The 17,100-nt window shown below is 33.9% G+C and overlaps 1 protein-coding gene across 6 annotated transcripts in view; it reads left to right on the plus strand.

The window, feature by feature from the left end:
• The window catches only part of SKIC3 (SKI3 subunit of superkiller complex), an 84,368-nt gene that overhangs the window by 38,507 nt on the left and 28,761 nt on the right, over positions 1-17,100 (plus strand). For all 6 annotated transcript variants that reach the window (XM_036925730.2, XM_057493290.1, XM_036925731.2 and 3 more), the window contains 8 exons: positions 1,983-2,060; positions 4,287-4,411; positions 5,228-5,351; positions 8,467-8,688; positions 9,339-9,411; positions 11,086-11,139; positions 11,324-11,435; positions 14,389-14,517. In XM_036925730.2, the coding sequence (XP_036781625.2) occupies positions 1,983-2,060; positions 4,287-4,411; positions 5,228-5,351; positions 8,467-8,688; positions 9,339-9,411; positions 11,086-11,139; positions 11,324-11,435; positions 14,389-14,517 (917 nt within the window). The remainder of the gene's footprint in view (positions 1-1,982; positions 2,061-4,286; positions 4,412-5,227; positions 5,352-8,466; positions 8,689-9,338; positions 9,412-11,085; positions 11,140-11,323; positions 11,436-14,388; positions 14,518-17,100) is intronic.

A 17,100-nucleotide genomic window follows, 5' to 3' on the forward strand; every position in this document is an offset into this window, starting at 1 on the left:
CACACAGAGACATAGAGAGACAGAGAGAGAGGAGAAAAAACAAAAAACAAACAAAAAACCCCCCTCAAATTTTGTTTTAGAGAAATCTGTTCCTTTAGATTTCATCTAGCTTTATTAAAAAATGCATGTCATTCAGAGAAGATATGAGAACATTATGTTTATTTGAATCACTGTGATATCTACTATATATTTATTCATTCAGTAAACAGTTGTTGAACTGCTGTGTGCCAAGCAGTATCCCAGACATTGGCCATTTAACAGTGAATTAGAACAGATACAAGCTCTGTTCTCATGGAGTTCATGTTCTATTGGGGGTGACACATGATAAGCTACTAAATATCTGTGGTGGTAATAATTGCTAAGACATAAAATCAAAATAGTATAAAAGGCCATAGTATATGGAGGGGGGTGGTGAATTTGAGATATAATTAGGATGGGGAGGTTTACTAAGGAGGCAGGTGCAGCCTGGCCTGCATGATGCCACTTGGCTCTCAGGGCAAAAGCATTCCAGGCAGAAGGAATGGCAAGAGCAAATGCTCTGACACAGGAGTGGGCTTGGCAAATTGAAGAAACAAAGTCAGTGTGCTCCAGTGAAACAATTAGCCAGGAGAGTGTAGCAAGTGAAATGGACTTGAAGGCGTATTCTCTACAAATTAATTGATTGGTGCATGAGAAAATAATTGTTGATCTCCTGGAAAGTTAAAAGTTAAAAGGCTTGATTGCACATCATTGCTCTAAACCTAAATAAATAGCCATTTAGAAAAAGACTTGTCAGATAAAAAAATAGTTGAGGTGTCCCAAATGCTTTGCCATGGCCTGTATGGAGATCTTTGTAGTTCAAAGGAGTAATCACTAGATGGTACTGGAGGCTGTATAATCAAGAAGATATTTTTCCAGGTATATATGGAGGTTTATGGAAAACCATGATTCTATTTCTTTCAATGTCACAATAAATTTACCAATAAAAATGTGTGTGTGTGTGTGTGTGTGTGTATGATAGACTGGAATAGTGAGCAGGATTTTTAAATAGAAAACTAGACAGCTTTAGAGTGCTTGCTACTTTTTTTATACATATAATTGCCAATATTGTGACTCTTGACACTGGTTATACTTCAGCTTAAAATGGCAACTCCACAGTCACTTGGATATGTGTCACTCTTTCTTGCCTGGTCACTGCTTTTGTTTTCTGCTTCAAACAAGTATTTGAGGCTTGAAACCACAAATAAGGTGTAAATCTAACTAGAGATACAGTTTTTAATGTAATACTGTCTTTTAGACTACCTGCAAATTTTAGTTTTTCATGTAATATCATGAAATTAAAAGTTTTTCTAGATATTTATCCCTGGTTAGTCATCTTGAAGCAGAAAAGAAAATTTAAAAATCTACTGAATATCCAACTCCTCTTAATTCTTAATTTCCTTGCTTGTCCAAGGGACTGAGCATGAGAAAGTAGAAATATGGGGTGTCAGCACGTCAGTGTATTTATTCTGAGCTTCTAGGGACCCCTGATGATTCTTTCCCATCTCTGAGCTCAGTATTACTTAAACACTTTTCTGTATGTAACAGGTATGGGCACATGAAAGCACTCAAATTTCCTGGTTTCCTAACTCAAACTACTAGTATATAAATATTACAGAGTGTTTTCTATATATTTCAAATATGTCAAAACTTAAAACAGCAAAATAACTATTTCCCATATTTAGATTAAAATTTTGACAATATTTAAAACTCAAGTGTGATGAGTAATTTCACTTACTAAGAGGTCACTTTATTAAAGTTATATTCCTGAGAATCTAAACTCTAAATACTAAGTGCTTTTGTGGTGCCAACTTAATAAAATATGAATAAGCTGTTACAACTAACATTAAATAATTAGCTGATTAAATGAAGAAAACAGAATTCTGTAGATTCAATTAAGGAGGAAGGATAAAAGAATCCTATTGCACATAAATAATTTAAAATACTTTGTCCTTTTTTTAAAGAGCAATTTTGTTACAGACTGCAGAAGAAGACCAAGATACTTACAATGTTACAGTAAGAAATTATGGCAGATTGTTGTGGTAAGCATATTTTTCCCACTAAAATTCTATGACTCTTATTAGATTTTTCTGGTGAAAGCCATGGAACTAATCAGGTGGTGACCACTTTCCAGTATAGTGGAGCATGTATAGATGAGTAGGCTGGTAACATTCCCCCAGGATACATAATTCCCATAATACCAGGCTGTGCTAACAGTTTTTCCTGTATCTGTGATAATACCTAACCCCAGTGTGCCTTGTAAGGAACAGGTTTAGAACTGATGGTTGTAGACTATGTTAGAGAACATTTGGAAGAGAGCCAGTTGCTGTCTAATAGTAGGAGCCTAGTTAAGTGGAAGAGGAATTGGATCTATTCTGATTCGCTTGTTCTATATTCTTGAACTGGGGATCAACATCAGGAGTCCTAAAACCCTTTTGAAATAGTACAAAAAAATTTTTGTATACATTTTGTGGTGGAGAGGAGACACAGAGCTTCCTTTAGATTCTCAAAGACCCTGACTTCAAAAAAGATGTAAAAAACGAAAAAAAGATTTAGAAAAAGAAAAGACTGATTGTTTTAGAGGACAAACTAGGTCCAGAGAATCAAAGTATTATGAGATGAAGATTTTTGGCTCAAGTCAGGGAGTTGTTTCTCAAGTTGAGAACTGCCCCAAAATTAAACGATCCAGTTTAAAACACAATTACAACTATACTTTGATATTTGGGATTAGTGCCTACTTTTTAAAAGTGCTGCGTAGTAGACATCTGAGGTAGCCAGTTCATTTCTTGTACAACCATGTAGTTGAATCATACCCATAGACAGCATGATTTTATCATTCTGACTGCTTCCCCTTTCCTTTCTTTCCAGCTGTTGTGATTGGGAGTTGACAGAGTTCTCAGTTCCAAAATTTTGTTATGGCAGAAGATAGACGGGTTGTAAGAAATTGTATGGAACAAAGTATCTGTTCTCTTTAGTTTTGATGTTTCATACAATGTAAATATTTTAGAAGAAAAGTTATGCCTCCCCTTGAAAATAGGTCATCTGTTTTCTCTTAAGTTTCTTTTTATTATTAAGTGTTTTAAACATGCAAAATGTAGTAAGTAATCTAATATAGACCGTAATTTAGTGAATAGTTAAATTAACATAACTGTTTAAAATTAACATAACTTTCAAACATGACATTTTAAAATTCTGTCAAGTGACTTCTTGTTCCTTTTTCAAAGAAAGTTACAGATAAAGTTGAAGTCCTTTAGCCCTTCTCTAGTTTCATTCTTTTTTCTATAAAAGTAATCACATTTTTAATTAAGATAGTGTTCGTTAAAAAAACTTAATAAATGTTTGTATATGTAAACAATATAAATTGCTCTTTCTTTCCTCAAATATTAACCAGTTTTTTAGTTTATTGATTTTTAAATTCTTCACCTTTATAAAACTAATTTTGGAAGCAAAGATTGTCTGTATTTTTAGTTCCTCCCAACACTCCCCTAGATTAAAAAGATTTTATGAAAAGATTTCTAATAACACATTAAAAATAGAAACCGTTTCTGATGATAGTGGTGAATACCAGAAATAAGAACCTCAAAGATGTAATGCATCTATTGCAGGTGATGGCAGCTTCTCTTCATTTTTAAATAAAACAATTTATTTTTCTGTTACCAAAAAACATTATACTTTAGTATTATATATAACAATTTTTACTTTTCTTCCTATTAAGTACAGGAAAGATAATTTATAGTTTTGTCTGTGGGATTTTTCGTGTATCCAAATGCTTGCCAAAAAAATGAATAAGCAGATAAACATACAGAAGCTAGGTTTAAGTCTGACTAGGTATTTTGTGACTTGTTAAGCTTATCAGGGAAGCTAGAAACCATACTCAGGGTAATGCTTAACTAATGTATTATGCTTAAAAAGTTCTATATAAGAGTCCACTTGATAATACTTTTTATAACTTGGGATTTTAATTCAAGTTTGTAAAAAAAAAGGCACTTTTGTAATTTAGCGAAACTAGTCATTTTCACAAGTAATTTAAAAGAAGCAAAGTGTGATGTTAAATCCCCCTAGTACATCTTATTTGAAATAAGTGCTATGCCTTCCATTTTAATTTATGTCTTTTCTGCAGCTTTAACACAGATAGGTGAAGTAGATGAAGGTATTAAAAGAAGCTTAGTATAATAGTATCTGCATCTTAATGTGATAATATCTGTATTTTGATGATATAAGCCAACATTATTTTTCATATTAAAAATAAGTTATGTTCTGCTTCTTAGTTCCATTGGTGAATATGATAAAGCTATCCAAGTCTTTAAGTCAACACCCCTTGAAGAGTTAGATGACATCATAGGTTTTGCCCTGGCTTTATTTATGAAAGGTCTTTATAAAGAGAGCAGTAAAGGTGAGTATGTTTCTTGAAGCTAAAGGCCGTGTCTTAACTTTTTCATGACTGAGAAGAATTTAATCATGATGAGCTTACCTGTAGAAAGATACAGTATTGAGATGGGAGTAAGGATTACAGTGTGTATTAAACTCTGACTAGGGGTCAGGAATGATCCTAGGTACTTTTCACCTGTTCCCTCATTTAGTACATTATTATGGTGAATAGTCCTATAGCAGTGTTACGAGCTGAATATTATCCTCATTATTTAGGTGAGGAAACTGAGGCCCAGGATCACTTATAGTAGATGTGCAAGTTAGCATTGAAAGCAGGTCTTTACTACTCCATAGTGCTTAAATGTAAATATCTGATAAATGAAGAACTCAACCATTGTTAGTAATAGTGTATTTTGGTTTCTCCAAAAATGCTTATCGAGTGCATTTTCACACACATAGGCCCAGCCTGTGTGTGTGCAGTTCATGGTAAGTAACTATAGTTTAATGGAATTGCTGGCTTGCACATGGGAATTTTGGTGATGATCTCAATGCCTGTTGTCCTCCACTTCTCTTGAAGAGCTTCTTATAGATTCTGAAGATAGAAATGGCAGAATATCACATAATAATCCCAATGATATCCCTAGGATCTCCTTGGAACAGCTAAACCAAGTTCGATTATTATAAATTTTTATTCCTCCACTTGAAAATAAGGAAACAAGATATAATTTTAGTTATACCTTTTCGAAAATAAGATTAGGAAAGGAGAAAATTCTGTTTGTCAGTCAAAATTGCTTGTATATTGTGGTTTTTTTGTTTGTTTGTTTCCAACTCCATATGATAGCCTATGAGAGAGCCTTGTCTATTGTTGAACTGGAGCAAGACAAAGCCCATATCTTGACAGCTCTGGCAATAACGGAATATAAACAAGGAAAAATGGATGTAGCCAAGACATTGCTGTTTAAATGGTATGTATATAGTTGACATCAATGCTTAATATGGACAGATACTTAAATATTAGTTAAAATTTGAATGTGAAATGAAGTTCTTAATATTTTTTAAACTTTTTGGTGAACAAAAGGGATTGGACCTACCTGGTTCTGCACTCATAGAACACTGATATGTGATAATAGAAATCTTGGTCTAATTCTTAGGTCTGGATCCATCTGATCCTTCAAAACCATCCTGTACTCTGTGTGTCTTATTTATTGTTTTAAAAGAGCAATTGATCACCCGATCTAGAAGATCTTAAAATTTTTAATGACGGCAGATGTGATAACTTTTTTGGCCTCTTGGGTCCCCAAAGAGATTTTTTTCTCTTTCCTTCTAAGTTAACCTGATAAAATAAGGTTCATTTAAAACTGAATCTCAAAAAAATTGCCTATAAAACTTGTAACTTTTTCTGTATTTTTGGAATAAATTAGTAAAATAACAGCCTGTGATATATGTGGTTATTTAATGGTATTTTTCAACTTTCTGAAAAAAAATTGTTTTGGAGAAAGTTGACTAATTCCTTCAAAAGCAGCAGGTAACTAATAGATGCTGTTGGAAAGTGGTTGTCAGTAAGTGCTTTGTTAGCATTTTCAGTGTTATAAATGCTCCCAGTACAGGATTGTCCCCCATTGCAGGAAGATTGCATCCCTGTTCCCCACTCATTAAATCCTAATTCACCCCACAATCATTGTGAAAATCAAAACATTGCCTCCACAGTCTCCAAATTACCTTCCCAAAAGTGGGGGGAGGGAGAGGATAAGATGGTACTAGTTGAGAACAACTTCTGTAGAATAAACTTTATATTTATACAATGTGATACTTTTGTCCCATCCTGATTAAAGTGATTTTCATTTATAATAAATAAACAATTCTTTCTCTTCCTTTTTGCTATTTTTGAGAAAATTAATCAGAATTAAAATAACATCTTAACACTTTACACCTTTTACATTCATGTAAAATGTATAGATGGCTCTATATAACATGTTCAGAAACCAGAATATGCAAATGGCTTGGGGACAACAGTCATAGGTGCTTTTATGTATTACTGCAGTTATCAAGGACAAAAGTAACTCCAAATTAGACACAATTAGATTAGTCTTGGGCTACTATTTAAAACAGTAACCAAAATCATTTTAAAAATTGGTGGAAGTAGGGAAATGTAAAAGTTTAAGATTATATTCTTTTATGCTTCATTTATCAGAAGGAAAACCTTAACATCCTTGTTTAATGCTTTTGGATCCAGGGCTACGTATTTTATCTGATCAGTGTTTCTTGTTGTTGTTGTTTTTGTCTTTGATCTCTGCATGTCATCTTTCAAATTTAACACTATAATTGTTTTCCTCCCCGCCACATAGAATTTTCTTGTTTACTTTCTTTCAATGAAAAATTTAGTTTCAATCAAAAATTCTTTATTGATCTGATTTGGCCTCCATATGCTGGGAACTCAGCAGTGTCTTTGGTGCTTATTTAAGAGGAATAAGAGTTAAGTACAGTATATAGGGGGGAAGTTGGGTTATCATCTTACAAAATTTATAATATTAAATAATTGGATGTGAAATCCCTAGCACATGGTACAAGACAACATGTAGGTACTGAGCATTCAGCATATGTTAGCTTAATGGGATACAGTCATTTCAGTAATATTCAGATTTTGTATATTAAAAAGTGTTAGAGGAGATAGTTTTTTTTTTCCTTTTGAATCAAAGCACAAATTGGATTTCTTCTTTTCTGTTACTATTGGAATTTATATTTTATTATTTGCTTTCTTAGTTGTACCATCCTACAATTTGGCTATTGGTATTGTTAGAAATGACTAATTCACATTCTTACATATTTGACTCCTACATCTATTAACCTTTATTATAAAGAGAGTTACTATGGATCTGTTAAGTTAGCTGATTACTACAGAGCTGCTCATGAAAACTCATGATTTTATACCTGTCAGTATTAAATTCTAAACACTTCCAAAAAATATTGGGAAGACATAGTGACAGGTATGTGATATTTTGTAATAGTAAAAATATTTCTAGTATATTTTAATGAATTTAGTTTAAAAGTTTTTGAAAGTTGTTTTGTTGTAATACAACATTCATAATTATTATTAGATGTATTAAGTTTGTAGAGATCAGGTTTTCTTCATTAAATTAATAAAGATTCCTAAACATTATTGACATATTCCTTCATAAAGCTAAATCAGATTTTACAGTAAAGTAGGGAAAAAAAAGATGTTTAAATACAAAATTTAAATTCTCCTTAAATTATAAAAATATTCACTTGGAATACAATGGACTATTACTCAAACATAAAAAAGAAAATCTTTCCATTTCTGACGATATGAATGGACCTAGGGGTATTATACTAAGTGAAATAAGTCAGACAGAGAAAGATGAATACTTATGTTTTACTTATATGTAGAATCTTTTTATAAAGCAAAAAAAATTGAAATAGACCCTAAAACAGAGAACAGACTGGTGGTTGCCATAGGGGAGGGAGTGATGGTAGAAACAGTGAAATAGATAAAAGGAAAAAAAAAATTAGAAAGTTTGGTATCTTAATCAGGGTAATGGTTACATGAGTGTATGCACATGTCAAACTAAGCTGTACACTAAGATTTATGCATTGTATGTACCTCAATTAAAATACTTGGAATATGGTGGATATAGATACAATTTGTACTTATAGAGCAGTAGGACAAAGCTTTCTGATAATATAAAAATTAGACCTTATTTTGGAGGTTTTTCTTTATTATTTATATGTTCTATGACTTTACTGAAACTAATTGTTTTAGCAAAATTACTCTAGTTACTAATCTCAAGACCCAAAGAGACTGATTTGTATTTGTTTCTAAAACTTTGATATAATGAACGAAAAGAAATGTGGCTATTGCTGCTCTGTGAAAGGCTATTGGTACTTTTAACTGCTTCAGACATTCAGGGAAATTGCTGTCCCTAAAGTCAATGAATTTGTTTTATATCTATCTTAAAGCTTTGGTGAATCTTTAAATAGCTTTTTCTACTAATTGTTAGATATATTAATAGTTAGGGACAACAGTACTCATGACTAATAGGCTATTAAAAATATATTTTACAGCTCTATCTTAAAGGAACCAACCACAGAAAGTCTTCAAGCCCTGTGTGCTCTAGGATTGGCAATGCAAGATGCCACACTGTCCAAAGCAGCACTTAATGAGTTACTGAAGCACGTGAAACAGAAAGACAATGATTATCAGAGGTACCTTCTTACTTCAGCAATCCATGCACTGCAAGGCCGCAGCGTCGCAGTGCAGAGACAAGCATCAAAAGCTGTTCACAGGTAACTTCTGTAGCTATTTATATAGGTCTAATTATATGCTTCATGAAGTTGTCTTTGGCATTTGGGCCTTATTATAAATATGAAATGAGGTAAGCATGTATGTTTGAAAACCAGAATGTGGTTTTATGAAATTGTACATGAATTGCCCTTACTAATTCCAGGGTTTGTGAAATTGTCAGTTTGTTATCTGATACTGTCCAGTTTGATGGTTTTAGGAATTTTTTGGCCAGACATTTCATTTGGATGTTAGAAAATAGAAACCTGTTATCACTGTCAATGTGGTTATTTGTTTTATTTTCAGCAGTAGAGTGTTAAATCTATAGTTTGTTTTCCTTCCACAGTTCTCATCTCTGTTTTCTTTGAACACAACATATTAAACTTCCTTAACCTTACTTGATTACATCTCATGGCTTTGTAATCATCACATTGCTGATTTTTTCTTCTTATTTTCATAAGGACTGTTGGTATATATTGGAGATTAAAAGTACCTTTTAAAAATTCAGGCACTTTGAACCACACATGGACAATTGATATTTTAGATGTCTAGAAGATTTTTAACTTAGGTCCTAAATAAAATGCTGGTTGCTGGTACTTTTTGTGATTAAAATAACTCCCATCTCTAAGCCCTCCTCTTTTGATGATCTTTATAGTAACCCAGCTGATCCTGCTCTTTGGTCTCTGTTGTCCCGAGTGGTTGCTCAGTATGCTCAACAAAATGCAAAGGTGAGTAATGTCCTAACTTCTGGCAGAAGGGTAAAATAACTTGTAATGTGGAAAATAATACAATTTTATAAAGTATTGACATTCTGGAAAATAACTAATATAGTAAGGGTTCTGTTATTTAATGAAATTTTCTATTAGTTATTCACTGAGTTTCTTCCAGGTACTATTGTACTATTCTGGGCATTATGGAAGATACAAAAATATTTTTTTAATGTATTTTTTAACACATACAGGTTATGTTAAATGGTTGTATCATGAGGTTATGTTTGTAATGTTGCCATTTAGTAAGCATTGGCTATTGTGTTTTTGAATCCCAAAAGAAAGTTTTATTTAAAAAGGTCTTTAGAGATAATGAAATAAGAACTGAACACTGCTATACTATCTAAAAATGTAAGTCTAAACATGAAGTCATTGATGTTTTATAAAAGAGTTTATATACTGTATTTTAATTCACAAGAACCAGGTATCTACAGGAGTCTATATGTATTTTGTTAACTTCTATGTTTATTATGTCCTTTCATAGTTTACTTAATTAGTTGGTAAACATAATGGTGTGGCTAATATATTTTGAACATGTACTACATCTAATAATTCCAATATCTGAAATCTTTTGTGGGTCTGGTTTTGTTTGTTATTCTGACTGTTTTTCACACATGGTGGTTCAAAGAGCCTAGAAGACCTCCATTAATTGGACCCTGCAATGAAGTTCTTATTATGTGCCAATACCCTGTTAGACATTTTTATGTATTTTACATTTAATGCCAACAACCATATGAAGTAGCTGCACTTAATGTCCATTTTATAGAGGACCCTTGAGACAGAGATTAATAGCTTACACAAAGTCATGGTTAGGGGTTGTGGTGGTGGATCATCCCCCCGCCCCCGACTTCTGAGTCCTCCTCCTCTTCTGCCATGTCTGTTTTTTTAATCCACCTTTTATTTGTTTTATATTAACATATTTTTTAAAGTTTATTTTTAGCATTCTTTACATGGAAAATATGATTTTGAAAACATTTCTGATACACTTCCAGTGTAAAATGAAGAGTACAGAATACTTCTGATTTGAAATAAAGTCATTATAATTACTTTCTTTCCTAGTTACATAAGATATCTAATTGAATTTTTTAAAATTAAGATTTCAAATCAACTTTATGAAAACTATAATGCTGCATATATTTTTCTCATTTTAATATTGAGTTGATTATTGAAGCATTCATGAGCTTAATGGTGCTCTGAACTTCATTCATTTTACTAGGGACTAGAGAAGTTTTAAAAATACTGTATTTTCATGGAGTAAAACCATGTTAATTTCTCTTACAATAAGTTTTGTGGTCTCTCTTTTTCTCCTTCAGTCTTTCTTTCTTTCATAATCTTATATTGTTAGAAATTGTGTACATTTGTTTGGTACCACTGTAAAATTATGTAACTTTGGGGACTTTAATAAGTATTTTAGAAGAGGGAAGTTGAAATTATCACAGTTGGAAAGATTTTCTTTCATAGAAATGTTAAACTGCTCTTTTAGAGCAGTAATACTAAGTTGATACCTGTGGAGTTTAAAGGTTGTGAATGTGATACAACTGAACCTTTCAAATGACTTAATGGAAAGATTTTATCAGTCTTCTACTGTTTTCTGAAAGTTTATACATTTATCTAAATAATTATTTTCTATTATAGGGAGGTGCTGTTGCAGGAAATGTGGCCCACATCCTGGACTCAAATCATGGAAAGGTTGGTTTTCCCCAGTACAAAGGAAATGTTCTACTTGTTAAATATTATTGATGAAATAATAAAATAATTTTTCTTCTTATGTTTAGGGGTCACATCTTTTCAATATAGTCCTTCTTTTAGTCACTTTGAAAGTCTGGGAGCTATAAAGAGAATTGGTTAACACCACTCTTTTCCTCTTACATAGAAAGCATTACTGTACACTGCAGTAAATCAGTTGGCTATGGGAAGCAGTTCAACAGAAGATGAAAAAAATAGTGCACTAAAGACTATTCAAAAGGCAGCTCTCCTTTCTCCAGGTGAATATATATAACCCATTTCAGTACTTTGGCTTCTGTCAATCTTGCATTTGTGATTTAAAAGAGCAAAGTTTGTATCTTCATAAAATAAAATAAGGGAATTTTAAGAAAATATTTTAAGATTTTGCGTATTATTTGATTATCTGCATTTGGCTGCTGATAACTGAGAGGTAATCAATTATTGAAGCAGGCTGAAAGGAAGATATTTTATTACCTATTGCTGAAAATCTGAATTACATATTTTCAACAAGTAGTTTTATTTCTGATTTCCATCAGTCTGGCTTACCTGTAGTTATTAAATTATTTAATAAGCACATTTAGTTATTTTTATGTATTGTTATTAGCTACTTGAAGAGTGGAAATGTGTCTTCTGTGATAACTGTAAGAAATGCCTAGGTGATGGCCTCACTTGAGCTAGCTCCTCTTGGTTCTGACTAGCTGTGTCATATGTGTTCCTTCGGTTACAGAAGGTACTGAGGACTTGCATATAACCACATCAGTATGCTTCTATTATCACTGCTTGAGAAATAAATGCCTTAAGGCCTGGAATGTTTAACAGTGTAGGGTTGTGAGATGTATTTTTACATAATATTATTTTTAATATGAAATATAATATCAAGCAATTTCCACAGAAGACTTCAAACATTTGTTAGATCAGAATGCTATTACTTTTGGCTGGGGACTGTTGGGAAACATTGTGCAAAGAACAGGTTCAGTGTTGTCTTTACAATAAATTATAAAGATCCTATGTAAACTGTGACATCTCTAACAATTCAGAGATTATTTTATGAAACAAGTAAACACACAAATACCTTGTTGTTTATTCTTTCTTTCATTTTTGAAATAGAACACAAGACCCTAAATGTTTGGATTTGTCTGTGTTATACATGGGTAAATTTCTAATTTTTAGCAGTGTACTCAAGCATGTATTAGATAGAATTACTCTGAAGAATTCTTACAGTAGATCTAGAATGATAGATCTGTTAGTCTTTAATTGTGTAAGTGACATTAACTTTAGAAAGGTAAGATTGCCTAATAAAGTCTCTGATTTTCCCATTTTATCTGGAGAAAATACATACTCAGGGAGGCAGAATCATCCCATGAGATGTGTAAAACAGGATCTGAGTGATGAAGATGAGAACTTGTTTGAGACTTGTCCTTGGAGTCCAATGAAAGTGAATATAATTAGGTTTCATAGCTGTACACCTAGTCATTGTAGATCTTTAGTTGAACAAAGTACAGTTTTAGTGAATGGTACTCCAAGGAATCTTTTCAAATTTAAATGTAATTCTCAGAATAAAAACTGATTAGAAAGAAATTCAATTTCTACTAGATTGGTGCTTCTGTGATATTAAAAGTTATTTGCAAACAAAAAATAGTTAAACATTTTTAAGTTTGTATCTGTGTGTGTGTACACACATACACATATAAAATAGCACTTTGTTTCATAGAAAATTTGAATTGTTGATTATCTAGATATTCATATCTAGAGTTAAAGAAAACAGCAATTCTTTTGAATTGTGACAGAAGAAATTACTGCCAGCCATGGCCCCCCACCCAAAATCTAAACTATAGAATACCCTAAGATCCCTAAAGGAATTGTTCACTTAATCTTTGAAATAAGTAAACATTCAGAAATTAAGTCCACTTTCATTGGAATTACAGGATTTTAGACCTGATGGCACCTGAGCCACCATTCAGTTCAGTTGCCTTGTTTGGTGGAGAAATGAGTCCCAACACAATTAATTAGTGGCATTATTAAACCTAAAACACAGAGAACTAAGATTTAGTCATGTGCCTTCCATTATACAGTAATCAGATCCCATTGCAAATTTTAGGGAATGGCTCCCATTTGCTTATTTGGGAATTTGGTTATGTCTTATGTTATTTAAAATCGGGTAGTCATTATCTGGGACAGAAATTATTTTGTGATACAGAGGCATGTATTTAATTTTTTGGGAAAAAAGTTTGGTCAACTAAGAATTTTAATGATTCTTGTATTATTATTAATACTGATCATTTATAGATGAAATACATATTTCAGACACTTTATAGGAGATACATATAAGATAAGACAGTTAGATAAGAAAAAATATAAAATAAAAGCTAAAAATTACATTTAAAGGGCCCTGTTGTTAACTAGTACCCCTTGTGGGAGTAATTCAAAATTATCCATTTGTTAGCAGGATTTAGATGTTAACCATGCAAAAACTAGCCTGAAAAATGTTGTTTATAAAATCAAAGACCAAATAAACCTTCTAAGTTGAAATCTTCTGGCTGCTTCTTTTGACAACTAACTTTATTAAGAGGAATCTATACTCATAATCTCTACCATACCTCCTCAACCAAGTACTGTCAGGCTGTTCCCCACCCCTGAAGCTGCTAAGGAAGAAAAGATCAAATGAATGAAGGGATATATAATCATTTAATTGCTTCACTTGAAATGATAAAATGACTTTCATGGTTGGCTGTTAGAACGTAGGTAGAATGGAGTTGTCTTAAGCTTTTCCTTTGGCTGAAACTTTTCTTAAGAACTGAAAAATTGTGTTATCTTGCCTTTCCTATTACTGGGCCTTTAATACAGGGACCATGTGAACGTGAGTGTCTCTTTGAGACTTGGGCTTGGTGTCCAGTGAAAGTGGATGTAATTGACCTTCCCACAGTAGCATAGTACTCTAGGCAACTGAACTAACCAGCCATAGAAGAGCTTAATAGGATATTTCTTATCTTCTGATGTGTTTGGAAAAAATGGCCAATCTTGAAGGATGAATATAGTAATAAGAAAACAAGTATAAGTTAGTTTTTCTTTAAGAACATGGACTTTTTCCGAAGTATAGTTTTATTTTATTTTATTTTATTTTTTGGTATTTGTGAATTCTTATTCTCATTTTTGGTAGTTTTCCAGCAATATATTGATATTAACAAATATTCTAACCACATTTCCTTTGTTTAGGTGACCCTGCTGTCTGGGCTGGGTTAATGGCAGCCTGTCATGCTGATGATAAACTGGCTCTCATCAACAACACTCAGCCAAAGAGGATGGACTTATACTTGGCACTGTTATCTGCTGTTTCTGCTTCAAGTAAGTTTAAAAAACATTTTAAACATGATTAATTTGGGTTTAAGGGCTCAAAAGGATATTGTCAAAAGGTAGTGGGCACAATTAGCCCTACACTGAAGGCTGTTAGGGTCTCATCTAACAAAGCTTAAAAACAAGCCTTGAAAAGATCAAATCATTTTCAAGAAGCTTAACTGCACACAGAACAAAGCACAAGAACATCATAGGAAAAAAAATACTCAGCATTCAACAAGGTAAAATGTATACTGTCCAATATCTAGTTAAAACTTTATAGGCATGCAAAAAAGCAGAAAAATACCACCCATAATGAGGAGAAAAAAACAGTAGAAATAGATCTACAAGTGACACATGATAGAAATCTCTTTAAAATGTCATTGACTATTTAAAGCACATATGACAAAGGCCAGGAACTTTTCTGAAAGTATTCTTTTATAAAGTTTTTATACTATAAATTAAGTGGTGTAATATTATTTAAGGATAGACTGTGACAGTTTAAAGATGAATACTCTAAACCTTAGACACTGAATAGAGTTATAACAAATAAGCCACCAAGGCAGATAAGATGAAGTCATTAAAAAAAAAAACAAAGAAGAGGAAAAGGGAACAAAAAATAGATAAAATAAATAGAGAACAAATAATACATTAGAGTTAAAGCCAACTCTAACGTATCAATAATCAAGGTAAATATAAATGATCTAAATACCCTAGTTAACAGGCAAGAGATTGCAGATTGGATAAAAAAGCAAGAGCCAATCATATACTATCTAGAATAAACATAGATAAAATATAAACCTATACTTAAATATAAAGACAAAAATAGCCTAAAAAGTAAAATAATGGAAAAAGAGATATCATGCCAACACTAAGCAAAAGAAAGGTGGAATGGCCATATTAATTTCAGATAAATTAGATTTCAGGGAAAAGAATATTGTCAGTGATAAGGAGGGTCATTTAACAATGAAATCAGTTCACCAAGAAGGCACAACAATACTAAACACTTAGACATTGAACAACTGTCGCGCGCCCCGTCCTCGCCGGCAAGAACAGCACGCAACAACAGCAGGATTCTTCTGCAGAAAGCTTTACTCTTCAGCTCTTTGTGAAACAAATGTGTCGGGCAGGACGCAGACAGGAAGAAAGGGTCTGCTTATATAGGCCTCATGCTCTACGCTGATTGGTGCTGTCACATAAGCCTTAATTAGCATGACACTTTGGCCTGATTGGTTCATATGCTCAGACTCAATTTGCATGGGTTTTTGTTGCACAAGTTGTTTTCTCCCTTATGCAGGGGCTTCCTCTTAAAGAGGGCGCCATTTTCAGGGTGCGGCAGGCGCGGCTGCCAACATCTCCCCCTTTTTTGTTTAATAGAAACTCAGAACGGAACATGTCAGCTGAGGCGGAGATAGAGGCCTGATCTCCAGAAACATTTGATGTCCTATTTTCGGAGAGGGGTTTGTAGACATCTACCCCTATGCAATCAGGCATGTCTCTCAGAGGGGTCCAAAACCTCTTGCAGTGCATAGCCTCGCATCCTCTAGCAGACGTTGGGACCGTCTGGTACAAAGGGTCTTGGACCTTTTCTTTGACCCTCTTGCACCGCAAGTTTCTTAGGGAAAGCTGCAGGTAAGCGATAAGGTACCCGGGCCTGGTGCAATGCCACAAGGGCTCAGGGTGCAAGGGCTACCTCAAGCTAAAGCTGAGCTTCTTTATTGAGCATGTTGAGCCATACTTGGGGAGAGGCGCCAATATGCTTGAGCAAGGATCACTTTATCTTGCCTGTGTTGGGCACGGAGCCTGCATAACAACCAGAGTAGGAGCATGAGACCTCCAAGCATGAATACACCCATTCCAGCCATGCCCGCCCACTCTGACGTGGGAGAGGGCTCTGTGGAACCAGGAAGAGAGTCCTTCTGCTACGGAGATATCTAGCTGGGTGGAGTTGATGTGGGTTATTTCTCGCCGTAGCTCTTCCAATGCTCCATCAAAGTCTTGGGACCAGTTTCCTGAAAGATACTGGGACAGGCTTCATGACAGATTAGCTGCTCGCGTAAAGTTTTCATATTGTATGCTAGTAATGCAGAGAGCGCGAAACTTTCGCTCACATCCCAATTGGGCTAACTGCCAGAGCACATCTAGTTGCTCTTCCACTAGATCTACTCGCTGATTGAGGACCATTATTCCTCCTTTCAGCTTGCCATCAAGCGTGGACTGATGGTCAAGGGCAGAGGATACTGATTCCGCAAGGTTATTGAGTTCTGTAGCTGATTTGATAGAGGTGTCTAAAGCTATTCCAGCTGCGGTGGCTGCAACTGCGGATATGGAGATTAGAAGCACTATAGCGGCTGTAGCACCGAAGTCGCGTTTCTCTCGAAAGTGTCATGGTATTAGGTGCGTCTACTGGGACGGGGACCCAACGAGGAAAACGGGCTATTAAGGCATTGGTAAAGTTAAGCGCATCCCAGCACTGAGACAGAAAACAGGAGGTATTGGAACAGGAGTTAAAACCATCATTGGACAAGATAAACAGGAATGGGGGGGAAAGGCATACTGGAGCTGGTGGGAAGGGGAGCCTGGGGGCTCCCTGCG

Source organism: Manis pentadactyla, chromosome 2, assembly GCF_030020395.1.
Source record: "Manis pentadactyla isolate mManPen7 chromosome 2, mManPen7.hap1, whole genome shotgun sequence".
NCBI classification, from domain to species: Eukaryota; Metazoa; Chordata; class Mammalia; order Pholidota; family Manidae; genus Manis; species Manis pentadactyla.